This window comes from Oncorhynchus clarkii, chromosome 1 (assembly GCF_045791955.1).
Source record: "Oncorhynchus clarkii lewisi isolate Uvic-CL-2024 chromosome 1, UVic_Ocla_1.0, whole genome shotgun sequence".
NCBI lineage: Eukaryota > Metazoa > Chordata > Actinopteri > Salmoniformes > Salmonidae > Oncorhynchus > Oncorhynchus clarkii.
The window spans coordinates 77,754,323-77,780,346 of NC_092147.1; the positions used below are offsets into that span (position 1 = coordinate 77,754,323).

At 43.6% G+C, this 26,024-nt stretch overlaps 1 protein-coding gene across 2 annotated transcripts in view; it reads right to left on the reverse strand.

The window, feature by feature from the left end:
• The window catches only part of LOC139412798 (spectrin beta chain, non-erythrocytic 1-like), a 128,447-nt gene that overhangs the window by 72,524 nt on the left and 29,899 nt on the right, over positions 1-26,024 (reverse strand). The window contains exon 2 of one of the 2 annotated variants that reach the window (XM_071159530.1): positions 22,837-23,034. In XM_071159530.1, coding sequence (XP_071015631.1) covers positions 22,837-22,990 — 154 coding nt within the window. In that variant the 5' untranslated portion in view covers positions 22,991-23,034. Of the gene's footprint in view, positions 1-10,535; positions 11,134-22,836; positions 23,035-26,024 lie in introns of those variants that run through there. The other variant, XM_071159523.1, reaches the window with a different exon arrangement.

A 26,024-nucleotide genomic window follows, 5' to 3' on the forward strand; every position in this document is an offset into this window, starting at 1 on the left:
TTCATTTAACAGCAGTCTGTAGGCTACTGCAGCCAAATGTAATATGCCTTTATGACCTTTCCTGAACAATGATGCCAATACCTATTAAATGAGCTGGCAAAAATCAGGATCTGTATCCTAGGATGAACTTTCTCTAGGCATGCTACCACCGTAATCCTGGGGCAAAGAGTGCCATAGCCTATTAGTGTCCCATTCATCTAGAATCTAGAGCAGTGGTGTCAAATATACGGCCGCGAGGGCCTCCAATCCGTTCCGCGGGTGGTTTGAGTAATAAAATAAACAATTGTTTAAATGATAATGGACCTACATTCATATAGTTTCTGGACTGTGTCCAGCTAGCTAATAATCACCGGCATGAAAGCTAGATAGTACGGGAACATCGAAAATAGTATAATAATATAACGATGGATAGAGGACAATTTTTTGCACATTTTGGGTGAGGCCCTCGAACTCATTGAAGACCGAATGCAGCCCACGGGGCCAAATGAGTTTGACACCCCTGATCTCGCATGAGAGAAGGATGATGGTGAGAGGAAATGGTAAAAGGATGAACAGAGGAATAAAGAGGGGTGGCAGCAGTGGTAAATGAAGCTAGCAGCAGCCTAACAACCTCACCCTGTTTGTGGCGCAGCACCCCAGTGCCACGTCCCAGATTATTGTTAGCAAACTGTGGATTACTTATATCTGCATCTGGTTGGGAGGAAGTGGGACTTTGTCCTGGAGACAATTCATCAAAATACACAGACGGTATACCAAAATAAACATTGAGTTACGTTGTAAAGTGTACTCGCATGCTCCCTTAAGAGAGCTTGGCTGAAAAACTAGAAAAACTGCAATAGTACTATTTGTCAATTTTGAGACGCCATAGCCAGCATACACTTCTTCAAAATAGTCTGAATTAATCTAAGCTAACTCAAGAAATCTGTCATTAGTTTTGACATTTTTTCCAAAGAGATCTTAGACCTGCAATTTTACATTAACTAAGATGTTTAGTGGCGTATTCGTCAATGAAAAAATGTGCATGAAAACTAGTCGTATCTTTTGAACAATTCCTACTGTTGACCAACAGACGAAGGGGCATATACTAAACCCAGTTGTTTCGTCTAGGAAGCATGCAGGACACTAAAGGATCTGTATCCTAAAGTCCATGGGGAATAAGAGCACCTCCTCCCAGCTGCCCACAGCACTGAGGCTAGGAAACACTGTCACCACCGATAGATCTACGATCGAGAATTTCAATAAGCATTTTTCCACGGCTGGCCATGCTTCCACCCGACGACCCCTACCCCGGCCAACAGCTCAGCACTCCCTGCAGCAACTTTCCCAAGCCCCCCCCCCGCTTCTCCATCACCCAAATCCAGACAGCTGATGTTTTGAAAGAGCTGAAAAATCTGGATCCCTACAAATCTGGACCCTCTCTAAAATTATCAGCTGAAATTGTTGCAACCCCTATTACTAGCCTGTTCAACCTCTTTCATATCATCGGAGATCCCCAAAGTTTGGAAAGCTGCCGCGGTCATCCCCCTCTTCAATGTGGGAGACACTCTAGACCCATGTCATGTCTTTCTAAAATCAAACATTTCTAAAATCTTCGAAAGCCAAGTTAACAAACAGATCACCGACCATTTTGAATCCCACTGTACCTTCTCCACTATGCAATCTGGTTTCCAAGCTGGTCATGGGTGCACCTCAGCCACGCTCAAGGTCCTAAACGATATCATAACCGCCATCAATACAAGACAGTACTGCGCGGCAGTCTTCATCGACCTGGCCAAGGCTATCGGCTCTGTCAATCACCGCATTCTTATCAGCAGAGTCAATAGCATTGGCTTCTCAAATGACTGCCTCATCTGGTTCACCAACTACTTCTCAGACAGAGTTCAGTGCGTCAAATCGGAGGGCCTGTTGTTCGGACCTCTGGCAGTCTATAGGGGTGCCACAGGGTTCAATTCTCATGCCAACTCTTTTCTCTGCGTATATCAATGATGTCGCTCTTGCTGCTGGTGATTCTCTGATCCACCTCCAAGCAGACACCATTCTGTATACTTCGGGCCATTCTTTGGACACAGTGCTAACAAATCTCCAAACGAGTTTCAATGCCATACAACATTCCTTCCGTGGCCACCAGCTGCTTTTACATGCTAGTAAAACTAAGTGCATGCTCTTCAACCGATTGCTGCCCGCACCCTCCCGCCCGACTAGCATCACTACTCTGGAAGGTTCCGACTTAAAATATGTGGACAACTACAAATACCTAGGTGTCTGGTTAGACTAAACTCTCCTTCCAGACTCACATTAAGCATCTCCAACCCAAAATTAAATCTAGAATTGTCTTCCTATTTGGCAACAAAGCCTCCTCCACTCATGCTGCCAAATATACCCTCGTAAACCTGACTATCCTACCGATCTTTGACGATATAATTTACAAATTTAATTGGAGAATTTTTTTTTTTTTTTACACAACCCTGCTTGTCCAACTAGGGAGTGCTATTTTACAGGACACAGCTGTGCACCCCTGCATCTGAACCAAGTATACAACCACACCCCCCTGCATCTAAACCAAGTATACAACCACACCCCCCTGGGGAAATCTTTTCAAATGTTTTATCCCGGCCTGCCTCTAATGTAGGCTACAGTGTTTCCCCTTATAAATCTGTCATTTGTCAACTTCCTGCTCCGTGCAGGGTACCAGCGAGACAGAGCAGTTGAAGGACAAACAAGGCTGCCACAGTGTCAAAGCCCTTTCTGCTGGGCCCACACATCATAGCTGGGACACTGTCGAACAGACAGACAAACTGGCAGGCCCCAAAACAGGGCCCTAATTTACTTAACAGGAATATAAAAATTGGGTCCTTGCTATCTGGGATCCTTAGGATGTCCCCAACTCCATTGAAGATGATATTGTAAATGGCTATGGTAAGGGTTAAGGTTAGGGTTTATGGTACGCAAGTCCAAAGGATCCCAGATAGCAGTAACCATAAAAACAGCCACCAATCAACAAATAAGACAGCATTTTCCGGTCAGGTTTGTACGTCACGGCTGGTCGAGCAGTACTGCAGTCTCCCTTCACTGTATTAGTACAGAGCTAAGAGGAGATTTACAGCGAGAGCTGTGTGGCCTCAAGGGAAATATCATTCCTGTTAGTTTACTACTCAATTGATACACTCAGGATTCCAGTTGAAAAATGAAATAATGTATAAAGTGTTTCTTGTAAACTCTTCCATAACCACATCTGTGAGTGAACTTTGTTCATAATTTTTGCAGCTGGCTTCTAGATGACTATTCAGTCATTCAGAGAAGAGCCTAGGGCAATAGATATGACTGAGAATGCAGCGTATGATTAGCTTAAGTCCACAAATTACTGTCCAATATTGCATCTAAAGCTGTGCGTTTGATCAAAGACAGAATACCGTACTAGCTAAAAGAGTAAGACAAGCCTTCTGATGTAGTTAACACGATGCTGTTCACAGGGAATACGGCACAATTCTCAGAGTGACAATAAATACTACAAGCAATGAATTAGTCATCATTTCAAGCACGACTGACACCTAGCTAACGTTCTGAGCAGAACCAAAATATATGAACAGCTACATAAATCGCTCACGTCAACATTTTCCACTCATGTGTTTTAAGAAGTTCTGATATCCTGCATCATGTGGAACAAGGGCTGTGTTCAGGAGATATTAGAGCTGTTAATCTGTTTAATGAATCGTCCTTTGGTGGAGTGCGGGGATGGCAGGCAGAGTCGACTACGGCAGAGTCAGAACGTCATATGGAGCGCGGGAGGGAGAGGAGAGGCTCAGAGCACATCCTAGACCTTCTGTTGCTTTAGGGATGGAGAAGAAATCCAAAGCAAACACACTGACCAAGCTTTAAGAAAGCAGCAGCTTTAGGTTTGAGTCTCCATTTAAACCCCTGTAGGAAGGATCAAGAGGCTTTTTAGACGTGCTCTACACAGTGTACAAAACATTAAGAACACCTTCCTAACAATGAGTTGCACCTCCCTTTGCCCTCAGAACAGCCTCAATTCGTCAGGGCATTAATTCTACAAAGGTGTCGAAAGTTTTCCTCAGGGATGCTTCGCACAGTTGTATCGAGTTAACTTGATGTCTTTTGGGCGGTGGACCAGTCTTGAAACACACAAGAAACTGTTGAGTGAAAAACCAGTGCGCATGGCATTTACTGTACTACCATACCCCATTCAAAATAACTTAAATATTTTGTCACCCTCTGAATGGCACACATACACAACCCATGTCTCAAACCTGTCTCCTCCCCTTCATCTACACTGATTGAAGTGGTTTAACATGTGACATCAATAAGGGATCATAGCTTTCACCTGGTCAGTAGATCATGGAAAGAGCAGGTTCATCATGTTGTCCACTTACTGTATATCACATTTTACAGTGAAACAAAAACAGCATGTACTGTATAATATGCTACTTTGGATATTACATTAGGACAATGTGTTTTCCATATTGTAACAGGAGCTCATTCTGACTGACAAGCTAAGGACTTCCACTAAAACATCCACTCCTTTTTCTGTCAGTATTGTAGATAACCCAGGTATAAAATGAACCGTCTTACAATAACCCATCTTCCCCTATACAGAGGCCAAGGCTGTGTGTAGCTGCTATTCTAGCAGAGGTAAAGCCCACAAGCCTGGAGATAGAAAAGCTCATTATATCAAACATCTGCTTTAAATATATATAAATAAGAGAGAAAGAGAGAGAGAGAGAGAGAGACAGTCAGAGAGAGAGAGATGCTTCTGAAACTAGGGGCTTTCTGAGACCCTCTCATGTGAGACACACGAAACAGACACTCTTCCAGCCACACCTTGTAGCGTACTGGAGAGACAGACCAGCCTGGTCTGCTTTGGCCTAACTCAGTCTTCATAACAGTCATGAGAGAGTGAACTAACACAAACATGGCTTTGGGCTGTTTGATCTGGATTGTATATACATATCCAAACTCACGTTCCCAATGCATCCGGACCAAAATCCCTGCTCCCATGCCTTTCATCAGGCTAGAATGTGGGCTCGAGCCCTGGTACTTACCAAGACCGTCGCTGTACTGACAGTGTGGATGCCCCGCCTACACATTTTCTCAACACCACTTCATTTGTTTATTTTCTTCACAACGTTAAACACCAAGGCTCTTGATACAGGTCATGTTGAGACGAACCACTTCTGAGTGTAACAAAGCTGCCTCTGCCTACAAAGATTATTCAGCAGATCAGCCTGCCTCGCTCTGCTCTGTTAAGAGTAGTAGGTTTAGCCTCAACGGATCAAACGTTGTGACCTGAAAGAGGATCCCATGTAGCAACACTTCAGTTGATTGGTGAAGCTGACATTTTGGAGTCAGAAAGTTTGTTTATTCTGAGGAGAACAGGCAAGACTAGGGCGTACCTACTATTGAAGATGCATTAGTCGTTTGTATGGGATACATCGTCCAGCGAAATGCTTACTTGCAGGTTCCTTCAACAATACAACAATAAATTATAAAAAAGATAAGAATACGAACAAAGTAAATGAGTGGAATATATTTTTTTGCTTAAGTATAATACAGGAAGGCACAATTTATAGTCCAATGTTTGCACATGTTTTGGGGGGAGGCGATGTATAAACTGAGCAGTATAATAAGAGTCTGGTAGCAGCAGTTGTGTGGTGTGTGTGTGTGTGTGTGTAGCATGAATGTATGCTTATGTGTAGCATGAATGTATGCGTATGTGTATGTCCATGCATGAGTGAGTGCATGTGTGCTAAGGTGTGGAGAATCAGAGCGTGTGGTCACTCCAGTTCAAGTGATCAGCAGTCTGATGACTTGTAGAAACCAACAGGCTCAGAGACCGTTTCTATCAGACCTGATGGTCCAATACAGTCTGCCCGACAGTAAGGGAGAGAACAGCTCTTGGCTGGGGTATGTGGGGTCCTTGATGCTGGGGGCCTTCATCACAGTTTAGAGTAGATGTCCTGGGTGGGAACAGGGATGTACTATCGTCCTGGCAGTGCTTTATCTTAAGACGCTGTGTTCAATTTCAGTGTTTTACTGTAAAACAAACTAAACTAAGTTATGCAAAGATCCAATCTAAAACGTCAGAGGGTGTGTACGTGGGTATTTGCACAAGAAACATCTCAACTAGAAGCAGGGACACCCCACTGTCCAAAACACACTCAGGGCCAAGCAGGCCTTTAACAACCAATTACATCTGACAATACTGATACCATCTCAATCCAGGCCATCCAATGAGCTTTGCTCCTTTTCTGTTGCTTGGGTTGTTTCCTCTCTTGATAGCTGAATGAGTCTGCCTGTCATCTCAGTCTGAGCCACACTGTATTGGCCTGGAGTTGACGGGCCAATGCGACCTCCTTTGTCAGGGGGATCCGGAGTCCCCTGATGGGGTTTAGGGGGTTCCACGCAGTGTGGCTCAAGGGGAGTAAGTCAGTCTCCTATAAGGCAGATATAGCCTCTGACATGGCCCCCACTCCATTCAACCAGTGTCTCACCCTGTGGACTTTCTCCAAATTGGAGAGAGTTGGAGCCAAGAGCGGAACAGAGGGTCATTGAGGCAGTTGGTTGACTGTTGGCTCAGGTTGGGCTCTGCTCTACTGCTGGCCAAAAGCAGCTTTTTAGAACAGATCTCCCTGACGCTGACTACCAAGGCTTGGGCCTGTCAAGCTTTCTGCTAGGCCCGATGGGTCTGTTGAGACAGTCCTATCAGACAGGAACGTGTAGCCTGTCCTCGAATGGCCTGCTGAACCTGACTCGCATCCATTGGCTACTTGAAGCTCTTGAACAGAGTTTGGACTTTGTCCTTGTGAACAATTCCATTAAAGTATTTGACAATGCTGTTCTCAGGGCAGCGGTTAGGAACATATCATTATGTAGGCTACAGTGTGATAATAGGGCCTTGGGTTTATCACATCCACAGAGAACAATAGGTCATCTGGGGAAGAGGAACCAGTTCAAGGAATCGTCTGCTCGATCTATGATCACACAAATATCTTGATTAATGGTTTAGCCGAGCTTATCTAAGAGAGAGTGTCCCTACCATACATGTCCTCAACTACATTCCTCTGATATACCAACATCACATGGTCTCATTCCTTATACACCTGCCATGTGTGACATACCCAGGCACCTGGCTACATTCCTCAAATGGCACAGCTCCAAAACCACAGGTAGGCTACACTTATTTGATAGCTGTACCTAAACTGAATCTGTATCTGTACAGTGTCGCTATGCCAACTGAACCTGAAGGCCTGTACAGTGTAACTATGACTACCTCACACCCATCTGGTGACCTTACGTTTGATATTCATAAAGTCTACAGCCCTTGAGAGCATTTGAGGTTTTTCTTCCCTCCCAGAAGACTTGACTATCCACACTCACTTTGTATGTTGCCAAATGTCTCATTTCCTCTAGCACCAGTACTTTCACTGCCAGACAGACATGAGGTCATTTGATGGATAGAGAGATGAATTCAATGCAAGCATCAGCAGCATTGGGTTTTTCTACCTCACGTCTGATAAACACAGCCTCCATCATTGCTGTAATTGTCTTCTTTATGGACCTGCTGGTGGCCATTTTGAAATGAAGTTCTAAGAATGGCAAAGATCGGAGTCTTCCTGTTCTGAGACAAATCAATCATTTAAACCTTTGGGAGGCCTGACGTGTCATCAGGTTGCCATTAGTTTCTCTGGCCCTCCCTAACCATCAGCACAGCTCCAGGAAATGCAGGATTTACACTTTCTTCCAAGCTCATATATTACACCATCCTTCAGGGAGCAGAACTTTCATCCCTACACAACCACCAATAAGGACATAAGACTTCTGGTGTAGTGTGAAGTCTGAAGACATACAGTACTACCACCTGAAATATGTACTACCACCTGAAATACTGTATGTGCTACCACTAGTAAAACACTTGACCTGACAGATAGTGTTTTTCATTATAGTAGCATTGAGGCACAAATGACACCAGAATGGGAACTAACAGCCTCATCACTTCGATATACAGTACAATGAAAGCAGCACAACAGGCACGGTTCTCCACTGTGTCATTGTTTGCCTTGCGCTGGGAATGCAGCAATGATTGGCACTTTAATAAAAGATGCCAACTTCCTTCCTCTTCCACCCTGTCATCCATTTCAATAGTTGGTTATTCATTCATCATGACCCTGACAGCACATTGGGGTGGTGTAGTCTGTCTGTGGCATTACCAGGCTGATAACGCTATTAGGAGAGGTTTCACTGAACTGACATTTAGCGCCAAGCAATCCTTTCAGTGAGGCATTAGAGCTGACCCAAAGTCCCCTACAAATGGACTGGCCCCAGAAACCAAACCAACATTTTAAAATCGGTGCCTTCAAGTCCAGTGCTAAACACCGAAGTGGGTACACAGAGCGCTTATCATGAGCTAGTGTTCTCCATGCTGAACGCAGACAAATATGTAGCCAAACGGGACAATTGTTAATTGGGTTAGCACCCTTCTGTGAACTACAGAGAAAGCTAATGCAAAAGTCCAATAAACGACAGACCAAATCTGCCACATTTCAACACTGCACTCTCAGCCTTGCCACAATACTTGGGCGGTGTACCTCCCAGTCCCATATCTCTGTGTGGAGTGAAAGATTCCGTGCCGTCAGAGATGCTGGGATTCATATTAAAATCAGGGGACACTCAGTCTCACGGTGACAACGGCTCGTAAAAGTCATGGGTTCCATAGGGTGTCTGAGGTCCAGAGGCCTCCGGTCTGTCAGTAGCATGTTAATGGAACCACAGCGTGAAGGGACTGACAGCAACATGTATCATTCACTAACACCTCATCTCAAACATATTTTACTATGTAAGCTAATAAAGTATCATAAATAATATCCCTCATTCATTCCCTGGCGTCTGCAATGATTTATGTGTGTCTGTCTACACATACTGTACATGGTGTTAGCATGAGACTGTCAATCAAATGTATTTATAAAGCCCTTTATGTCAGATGACAAGTGCTATACAGAAACCCAGTCTAAACCCCCAAACCCCGGCTCTGAGGGGTGGCCAGTCCTCTTCTGGCTGTGCCGGCAAGTGTGTGCATGCGTGTTCTGTGTTTGTGCATGTCGCGCTCTGCTCTGAACATCTGTCCCCTGCGCCACCCACTGCCTCATGTTAGTTCCTGTTGTGACCTCCTGGTATGTCATAGTTCTGCGCACAAGTCAACAACTAACTTTCCCCCAGGCCGTTGCTGCAAGAGAGGGTATTCTCAGTCAACTCACCTGGTTAAATAAAGAATAAACCAACCAAGCCCATAGGACCCGAGTCAACAAACAGAAACAGCCAGAGAGAACAGATGCTCTTAGGCTGTGTTTGTATTATTCACTGAGACACAAATTCTTATCTCAGCAATCTTGGGTGATGGAAGGGTGATGGAAGTCAAATTGTATATTTGTCACATGTGCAATGATTTTCAAGTCCTTAACCAACAATGCAGGTGTAAGAAAATAGAGTTCAGAAAATATTTACTAACTAAACCACAAAAACAACAATAATGAGGCTATATACAGGGGGTAGCAGTACCGAGTCAATGTGCGGGGGTACAGGTTAGTCGAGGTAATTTGTACATGTAGGTAGGGGTAAAGTGACTATGCATAGATAAGAGGTGCCACTTTGTTCTTTAGGTTTTGCACATAAGGGTAACAGGAGCAGCACTGACAGACCCAAACACACTTCAATGAGCAGGCAGGGCTGTGGCATGCAGGCAGACTGCACAGGACAGAGAGAGGCTCAGATGCTCTTCCCTCTGTTGGGAGCATGCTCAGTGGAGTGTGCTCATCAAAGCCCTCTTTCATCCTTTAATGTGATGCAAAACAAGGCAACGTGAGACTCCGTCTGGTTAACAGCTCCAAAACATACCATCTAACACGGAGCAATGCTAGGGCTCTCCTACACTGTCAAATAGTTCCACAACACCGTCTAACATGGCACGATACTACTGCTCTCCTCCAGCACAATGCTGCTTACAAAGCCCCTTCCACGCCTCTCTCCTTAGCTCTCCTTTCCTGCCATTGTCTTGGAACAGCCAAAAGCTACAGCCATGTCGTTTGGTGTTTTGGGGAGCGCTTAGGGTAGAGGGTTGAAGATTAGTGTTGAGAAGGGGGTGGGTACGGTCTCGTCTGAAAGGCATATTTTTAAAAATGGCTCTTTCCTTCCTGCCCCCCCCCCCCCCCCCCATGGTCTCCCTAAAAAGGTCTCTTTACACGTGTAGCTGTCATCCAGTCCTCTTTCCTCCCTGCACTACCTCATCAATATTTCATTAGGTGCTGAAGCACATCCATCATTACCTCATGATCTTGGAGCGCTCAGTGAATTAAGGAGGATGCTGGGACCTCCTATCAGACAGACAACAAAGTCCCCATCATCCTGAAATGTGCAAGTACTTCACCTGCCACCATGAAATCCCACGTCTTTATGAGCCTGATACTGCATAGCAACGCTGGACAACACAGCCCTGGGATCTGCTCTGCCTTCCTCCCTACTAGTCTTACCTTGCAGCTGCTTAAAGCGGCCCTCCAGCTGGTTGTAGTTGAAGGCAGCCTGTTTGGCGGAGTAGCCCGGATCAGGGCCAGGGCTGGTGGCTAGAGAGGGGCCAGGCCCAGAAGAAGGGGACAGGGCCCCTGGGGAGTGGGACCCTGGAGAGAGATGCCCTGGGGACAAGGGGCCAGGCACACTGGTCGCCCTCTGTAGCTCCATCAGTCCAGTAGAAAATAAAAGGGCTGGGGAAAGTGGAGTGAAGAGGGGTTCGCTGGTCTCCCCCTTTTCAAATAAAAATGTCCAGTGGTGGCTGAGATGTAAGAGGTTAGCTGGAAAAATCCCTCTGTGGGGGATCCTGCAGCAGTCAGCCCCGGGGTCAAATGCTGGCTCAACAGCACTGCAGCATCACGCTTGCCTCAGACTTCTTTCCTCCCTTCCACCAACATCCCCCCCATCCTCACAACACAAGCAGGCTGCCAACACTCCAACATGCACAATAAGAAAGATAGTGGTAAAAGCCACAGAGAAGGGAAGAGAGAGAGACACACACACACACACAGATTCAGAGAAAGCACACTGGACTCCGTACTCCTGCAATGAGCGGAAGACTGCTCAAACACTGCACACCTTTCAAACCTTAGGGAGGGGTGGGAGGAGCCAGCAGCCTGGAATTTCTTTAGCAGCCACTCACAGCCCTTATGTTTAGTGATGATGTCACAGCTGCATTACCATAAGGGGGAGTGGGAGGGAAAGAGGAGCAGAGGGCTGTACCAAATGGAAAGGGGGAGACTTGGCCGAGACCTTCCCCATTTCTAAGCACATTCGTAATATAGAGACAAAACATCCCATATTTCATTGAATCATAGATACACATGCAAAAAAAATTACTTCCTGGCTGTGTCCTGCCAACACGTCCTGTTAGAGTTCACGGTAAAGCGCCTCCCCCTCCTCACACGAGTGTGTGGGCCTCACTAAAACGTTTGAACGGCCATACAAAACCGGAAGAATTAGCTCTGTGTAATAATATCCTAGACAGTGAACAGGTCTCTCCAGTCCTTTCCTCTCCATTATTTGGCCATGTAGTCCACCTGACCCACCACTTGAAGTGAGGGGTTATTGCACACAATTGAGACTTATTGATAAAAAAAAAAAAAACAATACATCTCCATTTGCTTGGCTCTTCCTGACAATGGACATCTATAGTTGTTAGACTAGTCCAACAGCACAATGCTCCCACCCATCTGAAACCCCTTCATGCAAAGCCCCCCTTAAATATATTTCAAAGCTGGTCTTTCTTGACTTCCAGGCATTTTATGGTATGAGATTTCATCATCAGTTTTAAAATGGAAGGCATGGCTTTGGGGGGGAACAAAAAGGCTTCTACTCCCCAAAGCTCATGCAAATTCCCCCTAGCTGGCCCATTACTCCTGGCTATTTATACTGTAATATATCTAAACACCGCTGCAGGTTTTCACACGGCAGTCAGCCTAACATACACCAAAAACAGTCCCAGGTTAGGGCCCAGTCAGTCTGACATGGCTTTGCCCTAGTGACTGATCTTCTGTCGTATCACTTCTCTAGAAATCATCTCTTCACAGGTCTGTGTTATTATGTATGCCTACCTGTTGTTCTTTGGGACCAGAGGGAATACATGAGAAATCTGTAGCTAAGTAGGCGGAGAAAGGCGCTTGCAAAAGCCTTGATAGGTGGTTTCGAATCCCGTGACCACCCATATGTAAAATGTATGACTAGGTCAGATACGTATCTGCTAAATGCTTGCCTGGTTACCCAATGATGAATTGCATCGAATTCACCTAAGTGCAGAAATGTTGCGTTTGGATCAAGAAAGTTTCCTGATGACCTCTACAAGCCAGAATGTTGAATAAAATCCTATTTGAAGTACTTTACCAGTTCTGTGCGGTTGATCCTTTTGGTGGTAGGAATGAGAGACAATATATCCACAGGAAAGTACAATTGCATCAACTTTTCAAACCACTGGTTGTGAGTTCAGATGTGTCACCTGAAGAATGCACACAAGATGAAAATACATGCAGGAGACGCATGACGAGCTCTTGCACGGGTTTACATGGTTCTGTGCATGCTTCAGGTGATACAAATCTGAACTCACAACCAGTGGTTTGAAAAGTTGATGCAATTGTACTTTCCTGTAGATATATGGTCTCACATTCCTACCACCAAAAGGACCAACCGCACAGACAACCGTTAAAGTATGTTCAAATATTAACATTATGGCTTGTAGAGGAAACTTTCCTGATTCAAGAAGATCATTTCTGCCCAACGTAGAATTCAATTCAACTTTGGGTAACCAGGCAACTAAATGGATATTATTATGTGTATTGAAAGTTGGGTTAGTGGTGTATCTCTGTGCTGCGAGGAATGAGTGTGTGAGGTAAATTTAGGGGCCCCAACTTTCACTGGGGACGACATGTCCCCCCCACATTCTGAAATTGCATTTTTGTCCCACCCAGTCCAACCCAGTTATCAATGGACTGTGATACAAAACGAGGCACGGTGTGCTTTAGGACCACAACCAAAACGAGGCACGGTGTGCTTTAGGACCACAACCAAAACGAGGCACGGTGTGCTTTAGGACCACAACCAAAACGAGGCACGGTGTGCTTTAGGACCACAACCAAAACGAGGCACGGTGTGCTTTAGGACCACAACCAAAACGAGGCACGGTGTGCTTTAGGACCACAACCAAAACGAGGCACGGTGTGCTTTAGGACCACAACCAAAACGAGGCACGGTGTGCTTTAGGACCACAACCAAAACGAGGCACGATGTGCTTTAGGACCACAACCAAAGTTACGCCGCTGGGTAAATGTATGGGGATAGTTGAATGAGCGAGGTAAACATGAGCAGTGATAGGTGGTGGTTTTTTAGTCAATACTGAAGTGAAAGAAAGCTGCATGTGAAGGGAAAACAGTATGGACCGAATGAAAAACTCCTCTATACGAGCTGCCCCAATTTCCTGCGTGGTCGGAGCACAAATCACAAGGCCTCCTCACGAATCCCTTTTGGAGAGCCTCTGTTCCACACAAACACACTATTCATTCAGTAAAACATCCCTCTCCACTGTTTAACTTAAATACTCCATAATTTAAAATACCATAACCTTCCTCTGAAACCGTTCCTATATCATCTAATTAATGCATTCAAACGCAATGGCTCACTACCACTGGTGGACTTACCATTAGGGAGAAGAGGAAATTGCATCAAAACTCACATCAAGCTAGGCATAATAAAAATAAACATTTGAGTCACCGGACATGCTACCCGTCTCAGACCTGCTGTTTTCAACTCTCTAGAGACAGCAGGAGCGGTAGAGATACTCTCAAGGATCGGCTATGAAAAGCCAACTGACATTTACTCCTGAGGTGCTGACTTGTTGCACCCTCGACAACTACTGTGATTATTATTATTGGACCCTGCTGGTCATCTATGAACATTTAAACATCTTGGCCATGTTCTGTTATAATCTCCACCCGGCACAGCTAGAAGAGGACTGGCCACCCCTCATAGCCAGGTTCCGCTCTAGGTTTTGGCCTTTCTCTGGAGTTTTTCCTAGCCACCGTGCTTCTACACCTGCATTGCTTGCTGTTTGGGGTTTTAGGCTGGGTTTCTGTACAGCACTTTGAGATATCAGCTGATGTACGAAGGGCTATATAAATAAATTTGATTTGGCCAAATGCAATGTTTTATCAAATGTATAAAAATAAGTGTATTTTCGAGGGTACTAAAATTCTAAATCCAAATAGCCAAATTACCCTTGGTATGACCAACTTAAAACAATTCCATACTTTGTTACATTTGAGTCATTTAGGAGACGCTCTTATCCAGAGCGACTTACGAGCAATTTGGGTTAAGTGGCTTGCTCACAGGCACATAGATCTTTCACCTAGTCGTTTGAGATTTGAACCAGCGACCATTCGGTTACTGGCCCAATGCTCTTAAATCGCTAGGCTACCTGCCACCCCTGTTAGCTTGATAGAAACCCAGTCCTGGGCACTTACTCGAGGGATACAATATGCATTTTAGTAATAAAGACAGGTGCTGCTGATAATATGCCAATGTCGTAGAGGCAGAGGACATGTACATGTAGGCCACGTAGCTGATGCTGTCTGGACAAAAAAATTGGCTTGTCATACTATTTTTGTCCAGACAGCATCAGATACATGGGCTAAATATAGTAAGACCGAGGGGCGCGGTTCGCTCGGATGCTTGTCTGTGAGATCGTTTCACCCACTTGCGAATTGAAGGAAAGTTGGCGGATGCACAGTGAACTGTTCAGATGCTGGAATTATTTTTAATCAACGTGCAAAGGTAACCTACTTTACTGAAGTGAATGTTTGACAAATTTGATGAAAACATGACTGGTTGTGTTCATGGCAGATTAAAAGGTAAAACATTTTTACAGTTAAATAACATGTCTTCACTATAAATCCCATAGACACATTTTTAAGAAGGGTGCGACTGGAGGGTCTCAGACTGGCCTCTGCCAAATCACTAAGTCTGGCCCTGCTCACTACTTATAACAATGTCCCATGAGGATGTTCTGAATGCGTCAAAGAACATCCTGTGGTTTAAGATTCAGTTTCCCCCCTCTGTTCTATTGAGAAAGGGAGGAGGATGGGGGTGGGGGTCCATATGGTTTTCGTCATAAGCCTCCAGCCAGGAGAGTGAACCAGTGAAATATCACTTGACAGCCACTGTCTCTGGTATGTGCTACCCTACAGTCATGCCTCTCCAGCCATTGTACTGTGATCCACAAGGACAAAAGGGGAAACAAATGGCATACAAGCTGCGACAAACTCATTATGCGTCATTAAAAAGGACATGAACCAAGGTGTTAGTTGATAAGAGCCCTCCTTTTGCTTTTCTGATTACCCTAAAGCTTGTACACCAGATAGCAGTACAAGAAACTCAAAAATACAGGCACTCTGCATTAGTGATGGGGGGGAAATATAGTTGCCTATCACAATATTATTTTGGACAATATTATATAGATACTTTGACTCAAAGTACCTTTTTTCTTTTGCTAGGTAGCTTTCGCTAGTGTTAGTTTGCTGTACCTGCACCAAAACTGTTCTCCGTTTTATTTTTAAATAGTGAGCCAACATGTTTTCAGCAACTTTTATTTCCGTGAAGGATCAAAACACGTTCTCATGCTCTAGTCTCTCTGCAGCAGACAGAGTGAGCAATATGCTTGTAACAGCAAATCACAAAACAAAAAAAAAAATCAAATCACAGTATCGAATAGCAATACATTTATAAAATCGTGAGAGTCGCAATATCTGCACCTAAGTATCACTATAATATTGTAACGTGAGGTCCTGGCAATTCCCAGCCCTACTCTCCATAGGCCAAACAATATATTTTAGTAGCTAAATGGGGACAGCTATGACAGGTCCAGATGGTATGAAGCCTGCAGGTTGCCAAGACACCTGGCCCTGCTGGAATGGTCTTCACTGGGCTCCTCACTGACGCGTTACGGACACAAACCTGTAAAGCCATCGTGGAGAATTTCACAAGAGTACTCTGCTTCATCCCTGTCAAATTAGAATGACATTCTTATGAGTTCAGTTCCTACCAGCGAGATTGATGAACATCTTTAAAAAAAAGAGCCAGAGACAGTCCACTTCAGACATTCTCATATATTTGGGAAATGATACCCCCCTCAGACCTGGGGAGACTGACCTGGTGGCTTCCTGTTTTAATGTGTAAATGTTGGAATGCAGAGAATGTTAGGGGGCACGGGGTGGATGCTCCGCAGAATAAAGAGTATTTCAGATGAGGCGCTGTCACGGCTGGTTTGAATTATTCACACGTCTCGGCTGGGCCGGCCTTGCAGAATGTGGCGATCGTTTTTAAGAGCTCCTCTCTGCAGCCACTCCTGTGACCTCAGCGCTGGTTATTCCTGGACCCTTCAGGGTGAAGTAGAACCACATTTCCAGAAACAGCAGGGATACTGCCAAGGTTCCAAATGGGTCAATATACACAAATGGGAAGTGTGTAAACAAACACACTGACTGGAAACAAGCAAATGCAGGGGGTTGTGTCCCAGGCTGCAAAGATTCTTCATGACATTATTTACCCCCTCACAGACATTCACATATACACACACAAACCTCTTGGCTGTATGCTCATACTAGGTCTTGGAATTTGAGGTTATGGTAATTGGCCAGGCGAATGTACACAGGCTGGTAGGCCAAAAAAAAGGGGAAGTCACAATTGTTTGTACACATGGATATGCTTCTTAATAACAACCTATTTGAAACAAGCCATTACACTTCGTTATTCTCATGACATGTCATTATTATACATATTACTTATAAATATTAAATCAACAAATTAAGAATTGCCAGATTGGAGGGGATCGGTCGCATTTTTGTACTGACAACATTAACGGAGTCAAAATAAAAAGATTTGCCTACCTTGCCCTTGTATGTTGGCTTTTTTTTTTTTTTTAAAGATCCTCTTGACGCACAAACCAATGAAATCCAATGGGTTTTCACCCACTTTTTCCGAAATATTTGCAAAGTGTCCCAAACCCTGCAGCTATGGTCATTCAATGGCAGTGGAATATGTTCTTCAAAGAGAGGACACCGTAATGAGATAAGGTAACCAAAGCTAATGAAAAACAGGCCTTTTACCAGAATAAATTCAGACAGGCTACTTTAGAACATTTTCTGAAAGGACATAGGCCTATCGAGAGAATCAGCACGCACACGCGTAATCAAAGCCACCAGCGTATATCAAACACAAGCAAATATTTATCCTTAAAACCTGTTTGGGGTAGGGGGCAGCATTTTCACTTTTGGATAAATAGCATGCCCAAACTGAACTGCCTCTTACTCTGTCCCAGATCCTAATATATGCATATTATTATTAGTATTGGATAGAAAACACTGAAGTTTATAAAACTGTTTGAATCATGACTGTATAACAGAACTTATTTAGCAGGCGAAACCCCGAGAACAAACCATAGATTTCTTTTTAAAAGCCTTTTCAATATGTTTTCATGGGGAATCCAGAATTCTAATCGACTTTCCTGCAGTTCCTACCGCTTCCACTGGATGTCACCAGTTTGTAGAAATTGGTTGAGGTTTTTCCTTTGTGTAATGAAGAAGTACCATAGCGCAGAATGAACGTCACTTCATGTGTACCTTTTGATAGAGGCGCGTAACCAGAAAAGTAGCGTCAGTTTGTTTTGCTCCTGTATTGAACACAGATCATCCCGTCTTCAATTTGATCGATTATATACGTTTAGAAATACCTAAAGTTGTATTACAAAAGTAGTTTGAAATGTTTAGGCAAAGTTTACAGGTAACTTGAGATATTTTGTAGCGATGTTGCGTAAGTTGGAAGCGGTGTTTTTCTGGATCAAACACACCAAATAAATTGACATTTTGTATATATATATATATATATATATATATAGACGGAATTAATTGAAAAAAAGGACCATTTGTGATGTTTATAGGACATATAGGAGTGCCAACAAAAGAAGCTTGTCTAAGGTAAGGCATGATTTATATTTTATTTCTGCGTTTTGGTGTCGCGCCTGCAGGGTTGAAATATGCTACTATCATTGTTCACCGTTGTGCTATCATCAGATAATAGTATCTTATGCTTTTTCCTGAAAAGCCTTTTTGAAATCTGACATGTTGGCTGGATTCACAACGAGTGTAGCTTTAATTTGCTATCTTGCATGTGTAATTTAATGAAAGTTTGATTTTCATAGAAATGTATTTGAATTTGGCGCTCTGCATTTTCCCTGGTTATTGGCCATGTGGGACGCCAGAGTCCCGCCTACCCCAGAGAGGTTAATGAATTCCCATGTGGTAGCCAACCATTTTCTGTTAAAGTGGATTGCGGGTGACACTGTATAGACTAGGCTACTATTCTACGGGGATAGGAGGGTGGCAATTGTGTTGGTCTAGTGTAGGGAAGCATTCCAGCCAGGACCGGGCCTGATTAGACAATTTAAGAAAATATTCCATATCAAATTATACCATGCCAGGTTGGAGAGGATTGGAGCATTGTCCATTTGACACAACATTAGTGCATTAAAAGCCTCGGAGCCAGAATAAAACTTTGTCGACTGCTGTTGAGAAATTAGCCAACCTATTTATTTATTAGTAAGCAATGAAAACATGCATTGTATGAAAGAAAGCCCACACAAACAAGGTTTTTACTGAAATGTCATACACTATAGAGCACTATAGGTTAAGGAGATAAAGATCTGTTTCCAAGGGGACCAGTCGAGTTGGCCCAAAGTGGTGTTAGATTTCCCTATCATATGAACACCGTGTGGAGGTGAACCACACCTGGTCATACGAACTCTTCAGGAGAAAACTAGCCTGGCATCAGGAAGAGGCATCAGTTTACACCATAGATTTGGTTGGTTTATACAGACATGTTAGTCTGTTCAAGCACAAGACCTGGCACCAAAGTCCTCCTGTATCCTTGAACAGCATGGTTTTAGAATGGTGGTGGGTGCTCTATGTACTGTACATCTAACCTTGACTGGAACTTGTTGGCAACATTTGAGGTGATGTGGAATACATTTAAGTTAATTACCCTTCAGAATGCCAATAAAATAGATGTTTTCACCACACTGGTGAGCTCTCTACAACTAACAATTTAGGTGGCCACGGTTCAATGTCAAAATTCCATTTAAAACTGCGGACATAGGCAGAACCAGTGCCTGGCTGCTTAACTGATGAAAAAAGGGGCATGCACGTGTGAGTGATGTCACCTCCAAGTGACGCCAAAGGAGCAGAATGCCATTGCAATGCTAAACTCACATCTGACCAACAAATGCACAGAGGGGGCGGGGGAGAGAGAGAGGGTTGAGCAGAGAGAAAGGGGTTTTACTGCAGTAAGCATCCGGCTGGTATCGATTACATGAATCATTTATATCAGATGATCAGCTTAATTGGAACACGGGGGACAGCAATACTACCCCCCAACACGGGGGACAGAAATATGACCAAAACACCTTACGTAACATGATAAACGATGATATTAACAACACACTTCAGACCTAACAATACAAATGATGCTATACATTATTCTATATAGTCTACAAAAGACAACTCAGACAGTGACAGAAGCTTATCCATGGGGATAAGAGAAAAGGATATGGACATATGGCCCAATAACAAGACAGCCATTATCATGAACAAAATACCTACAACAATGCCAACAGACGAAGAGCCGGAGGACCCATATTGTGGTGCTGCAGTCCCCACCACCTCCTGCATATTTAAGAGGAAGGTGAATTATTTAATTAAGTGGAACACTAGCATATTGGCCTAGAAAACATGGAACCCCAAAAACAAGTCTGCAGCTACTGGGTGGCAAGTGTAGAACATCTCAGCAGGGACAGTATTCAGACCCTTTCACTTTTTGCACATTGTTACGTTACAGGCTCATTCTAAAACGGATTAAATAAATGTTTCTCAATCTACACACAACACCCCATAATGACAGTGACAAAAAGTGTAGAAATGTTTGCGAATGAATTAAAAAGTAAAAAACAGAAATATCTTATTTACAGTTGAAGTTGGAAGTTTACATACACCTTAGCCAAATACATTTAAACTCAGTTTCACAATTCCTGACATATAATCAGAGTAAAAATTCCTCATCTTAGGTCAGTTATGATCACCACTTTATTTTAAAGAAAGTGAAATGACCGAATAATAGTAGAGAATGATTCATTTCAGATTTGATTTCTTTCATCACATTCCCAGTGGGTCAGAAGTTTACATGCACTTATTTAGTATTTGGTAGCATTGCCTTTAAGTTGTTTAACTGGGTCAAACGTTTCAGGTAGCTTTCCACAAGCTTCCCACAGTAAGTTCGGTGAATTTTGGCCCATTCCTCCTGACACAGAGCTGGTGTAACCGAGTCAGGTTTGTAGGCCTCCTTGCTCGTGCACGCTTTTTCAGTTCTGCCCACAAATTGTCTATAGGATTGAGATCAGGGCTTTGTGATGGCCACTCCAATACCTTGATTGTTGTCGTCCTTAAGCTATTTTGCCACAATTCTGGACGTATGCTTGGGGTCATTATCCATTTGGAAAACCCATTTGCAACCAAGCTTTAACTTCCTGACTGTCTTGAGATATTGCTTCAATATGTCTACATAATGTTCCATCCTCATGGCGCCATCTATTTTGTTAAGTGCACCAGTCCCTCCTGCAGAAACGCACCCCCACAACATGATGCTGCCACCCCCGTGCTTCACGGTTGGGATGGTGATCTTTGGCTTGCAAGCCTCCTTTTCCTCCAAACATAATGGTCATTATGGCCAAACAGTTCAATTTTTGTTTCTTCAGACCAGAGGACATTCTCCAAAAAGTATGATCGTTGTCCCCATGTGCAGTTGCAAACCGTAGTCTGGCTTTTTTAATGGCGGTTTTGGAGCAGTGGCTTCCTCCTTGCTGAGCGTCCTTTCAGGTTATGTCGATATAGGACTCGTTTTACTGTGGATATAGATACTTTTGTACCAATTTCCTCCAGCATCTTCACAATGTTCTTTGCTGTTGTTCTGGGATTGATCTGCACTTTTCACACCAAAGTACGTTCATCTCTAGGAGACAGAAGGCGTCTCCTTCCTGAGCGGTATGACGGCTGCGTGGTCCCATGGTGTTTAAACTTGCGTACTATTGTTTGTACAGATGAACGTGGTACCTTCAGGCATTTGGAAATTGTTCCCAAGGATGAACCAGACTTGGAGGTCTAAAAAGTAATAATGTTGAGGTCCTGGCTGATTTCTTTTGATTTCCCCATGATGTCAAGCAAAAAGAGGAACTGGGTTTGAAGGTATGTCTTGAAATACATCCACAGGTACAATTAACTCAAATGATGTCAATTAGCCTAACAGAAGCTTTTAAAGCCATGACATCATTTTCTGGAATTTTCCAAGCTGTTTAAAGGCAGTCAACTTAGCCCCACTGGATTTGTGATAGTTTATTTCACTTATAATTCACTGTCTGTAAACAATTGTTGGAAAAATGACTTGTAATGTACAACGTAGATATCCTAAGACACTTGCCAAAACTATAGTTTGTTAACATGACATTTGTGGAGTGGTTGAAAAACAAGTATTAATGACTCCAACTGCACATAAGTATTCGTACCCTTTGCCATGAGACTTGAAATTGAGCTCCGGTGCATCCGGTTTCAATTGATCATCCTTGAGAATGTCCTACAACTTGATTTTACCACACCTGCCATAAATTTAATTAATTGGACATGATTTAGAAAGGCACACACCTGTCTATGTAAGGTCCCACAGTCATGAGGTAGAAGGAATTGTCCGTAGAGCGCCGAGGCATAGATCTTGGGAAGGGTACTTAAAAAAAATTCTGCAGCATTGAAGGTCCCTAACACAGTGGCCTCCATCATTCTTAAATGGAAGTTGGGAACCACAGACTCTTCCTAGAGCTGGCCTCCCAGGCAAACTGAGCAATCGGTGGAGAAGGGCCTTGGTTAGGGAGGTGACCAAGAACCCGATGGTCACTGAGAGCTCTAGAGTTCCTCTGTGGAGATGGGAGAATCTTCCAGAAGGACAACCATCTCTGCAGCACTCCACCTATCAGGCCTTTATGGTCGAGTGGCCAGACCATAAAGGCCTGGCCACTACAACGCTTCATCGGTGTATAATTTATCTCCAACACAGGGCTTTGGCCACTTCCTGTATGATATTATATTTATTTTCTCTACATCACAGATCAGAGATCGAGAACTTGAACCCGGAGCTAATTCCTCCCCAACAGCTATTCTGTAACTCTGTCCACCAATCCTCAAAGAAGCAGTGGTCACACTCACCACAATGACATTAAAGAGTAACGATCCCAATTAACAAGCAGGAATACAGCTTAATCCTATATTGCACAGCAACTTCATCAGATTGGTTCAACAGTAGCCAAAGGATAGCCGTAGTCCAGCCTGACCCCGTGATAAAGTAGCATACTGTATATCTAACATTTGTAACCCATTTATGGAATAGAAGCAGCTTGTGCGGTGCCAGTTGGGGCCTGTGCTGTCCCCTAGTGTTTAGTATGTTTATGACCAGACAGTAGGATTGGAAGAGGGGACAGAGTTGCTTTTCACACTACTGAGTAGAACCTTACTGAGCCGAGCCAATCTGTACTAAATTTGTCTGGTTATGTATTCACAGTAGTTGCTGGAACAGTGCTGGAAAGGACAATGTAAACAGTATATCCATGTGTAAGACGGTCCTCGGATCCAGTAGTGTTGTAGTTCTGGTTCCTACCTGCCAAGGCCTTGATGCGGGAGCGTTCAAACAGCCTGGCCGAGCTGTTCTCGTTGTCCCACTCGTCAACATCCCAGCGGTTGTTGACTGTGTCGCTACTATACTGCTGCTGCTGGATCTCCATGTGGTCGAAATCGGCGGCTACGGACGTCATCCTGACCCTTCAACTGTCACACATCGGCCGCTTCACATGAAGCCCTGTGGACACAGAGGACATGACGTGTTTAGGAAAATTATCAGATGTTTGTACATACAATCAGTCAATGGTGTGTTAAGCATATGTACATAGCTTTTCCCACTACATCCTAACATTGGTCTTTAATCTCAACACCTTAAAAGTATATTGTAAGTTTCAATGCTGATATGGCTTTGGTTATAGAGATTCTTACTAATCAGAGATTAAGTCATCTCCCCCTAATGTTTCAGACAAGTTGTGTGAATTTGTAAAGCTTGTTTGTAGTACCACCTCCTGGTGATTAAATGTTACTACTCCAACATATTTGTTAAAAAGCTTAATTCTACATTGTTGGCAAATGGAAAAAACTGAGAGGGCTCATTAAACTCAATGAGATGGCTTTCAGAGCACCTATAAAACAGAAAGTTAGACAAATGTCTTACAATTTGTCCAACAACACCAAATATATTTTTGTATGTTTTATTGTATTGTAGGACAATACAATAACATCACACAGCATTTTCTAAACTTTCCTGGTAAACTATAAATATTTCTCAGCAACATTACATTTGACATGTCATACAGATAAAAGCAGAGTATGACTAATTACAACATAAAAACATACAATTGCAAATAGTTTACACACCAAATCTAAAAGCCTCTCCACTCTAGTAACCAGTACCCACCACCATCAGTAAGCTCCACCAAAAAATATGCTCATTGCAGTCTCAGCAGTCTTCCCCACTCCCAATTCTAGGCCCTGTGCTCTGCTACAGTCAGACAGTCCTTGACCAGACTGGGACAGGCCAGTGTTAGCCTGATGAGCTCAGCAAATCCCTCCAGAAGTGAAGTCCATCTGAACACCAACAGTCAGCAAGCACTGGACAATGGTGCTCTGACTAGTGTCTGTCTGAGGGCCAGCAGAGTTGTAGTCATAGGAGAAACACATGGCTAAAACATGCATGCTGCGCAAATGAAAAACATCTTCCCGTCAACGTTTGCATTATATATGTTTTTGCCTGTTATTATTTCATTTAAATAATCAGCCCTTATCACAGAGGCATGGCATAGTAATTGTTTTTCACTCCTATCCCTGTGCAGATGTGCCACAGGACAGTGTGAAGTGGGGACAAGATGGAGAGAGTTGTGCTGTACCACCCACCTCTTTGCTTAACAACCACTAAAACTAGACTTTGTGTTGCTAGGCTAAAAATACACTGCCTCTGGGATAGTGTGCTGCTGAAGTGGGTTAACACAGCCTGTGCAACCGTGTAGAAGATACAGTTGAAGTCAGAAGTTTACATGCGTTGGAGTCTTTAAAACTCGTTTTTCAACCACTCAAAATGTCTTGTTAAACTGTAGTTTTGGCAAGTCGGTTATGATCTCTACTTTGCATGACAAGTATTTTTTCACAGATTTCACATCTCACTGTATCACAATTCCAGTGGGTGAGAAGTTTACATACACTAAGTTGACTGTGCCTTTAAACAGCTTGGAAAATTCCAGAAAATATCATGGCTTTAGAAGCTTCTGTTAGGCTAATTGACATAATTTGAGCCAATTGGTGGTGTACCTGTGGATGTATTTCAAGGCCTACCTTCAAACTCAGTGCCTCTTTGCTTGACATCATGGGAAAATCTAAAGAAATCAGCCAAGACCTCAGAAAAGTAATTGTAGACCTCCACAAGTCTGGTTCATCATTGGGAGCAATTTCCAAACGCCTGAAGGTACCACATTCATCTGTACAAACAATAGTACGCAAGTATAAACACCATGGGACCACGCAGCCGTCATACCGGTCAGGAAGGAGATGTGTTCTGTCCCCTAGTGCAAAAAGTGCAAATCAATCCCAGAACAGCAAAGGACCTTGGGAAGATGCTTGAGGAAACAGGTACAAAAGTATCTACTGTATATCCAGAGTAAAACAAGTCCGATAAACATAACCTGAAAGGCCGCTCAGCAAGGAAGAAGCCACTGCTCCAAAACCGCCATAAAAAAAGCCAGACTACGGTTTGCAACTGCACACGGGGACAAAGATCGTACTTTTTGGAGAAATGTCCTCTGGTCTGATGAAACAAAAATAGAACTGTTTGGCCATAATGACCATCGTTGTGTTTGGAGGAAAAGGGAAGAGGCTTGCAAGCCAAAGAACATCATCCCAACCGTGAAGCACAGGGGTGGCAGCATCATGTTGTTGGGGTGCTTTGCTGCAGGAGGGACTGGTGCACTTCACAAAATAGATGGCATCATGAGGCAGGAAAATTATGTGGATATATTGAAGCAACATCAAGACAGTCAGGAAGTTAAATCTTGGTCGCAAATGGGTCTTCCAAATGCACAATGACCCCAAGCATACTTCCAAATGTGGCTAAATGGCTTAAGGACAACAAAGTCAATGTATTGGATCACAAAGCCCTGACCTCAATCCCATAGAAGATGTGGGTAGAACTGAAAAAAGTGCGCGAGCAAGGAGGCCTACAAACCTGACTCAGTTACGACAGCTCTGTCAGGAGGAATGGGCCAAAATTGACACAACTTGTGGAAAGCTTGTGGAAGGCTACCTGAAACGTTTAACCCAAGTTAAACAATTTAAAGGCAATGCTGCCAAGTACTAATTGAGTGCATGTAATCTTCTGACCCACTGGGAATGTGATGAAAGAAATAAAAAAGCTCTATGCTCTATTATTCTGACATTTCACATTCTTAAAAAAAAGTGGTGATCCTAACTGACCGGGAATTTTTACTCATAATTAAATGTCAGGAATTGTATTTGTCTAATGTGTACGTAAACCACACACACAAAATTGTCAGGACATGGGGAGGAGACTGCATGGTGATGACCAGCAGTGGCAGTAGAAGAGATTAACACCAAGACTCAGACACACATTTAAGGACAACACAGCAGAAAGGTATCTAGTGGTGAAAACAGCACACTGCAAGCGTTGGACACGAGCAGCGCACTGCAAGCGTTGGACACGAGCAGCGCACTGCAAGCGTTGGACACGAGCGATGC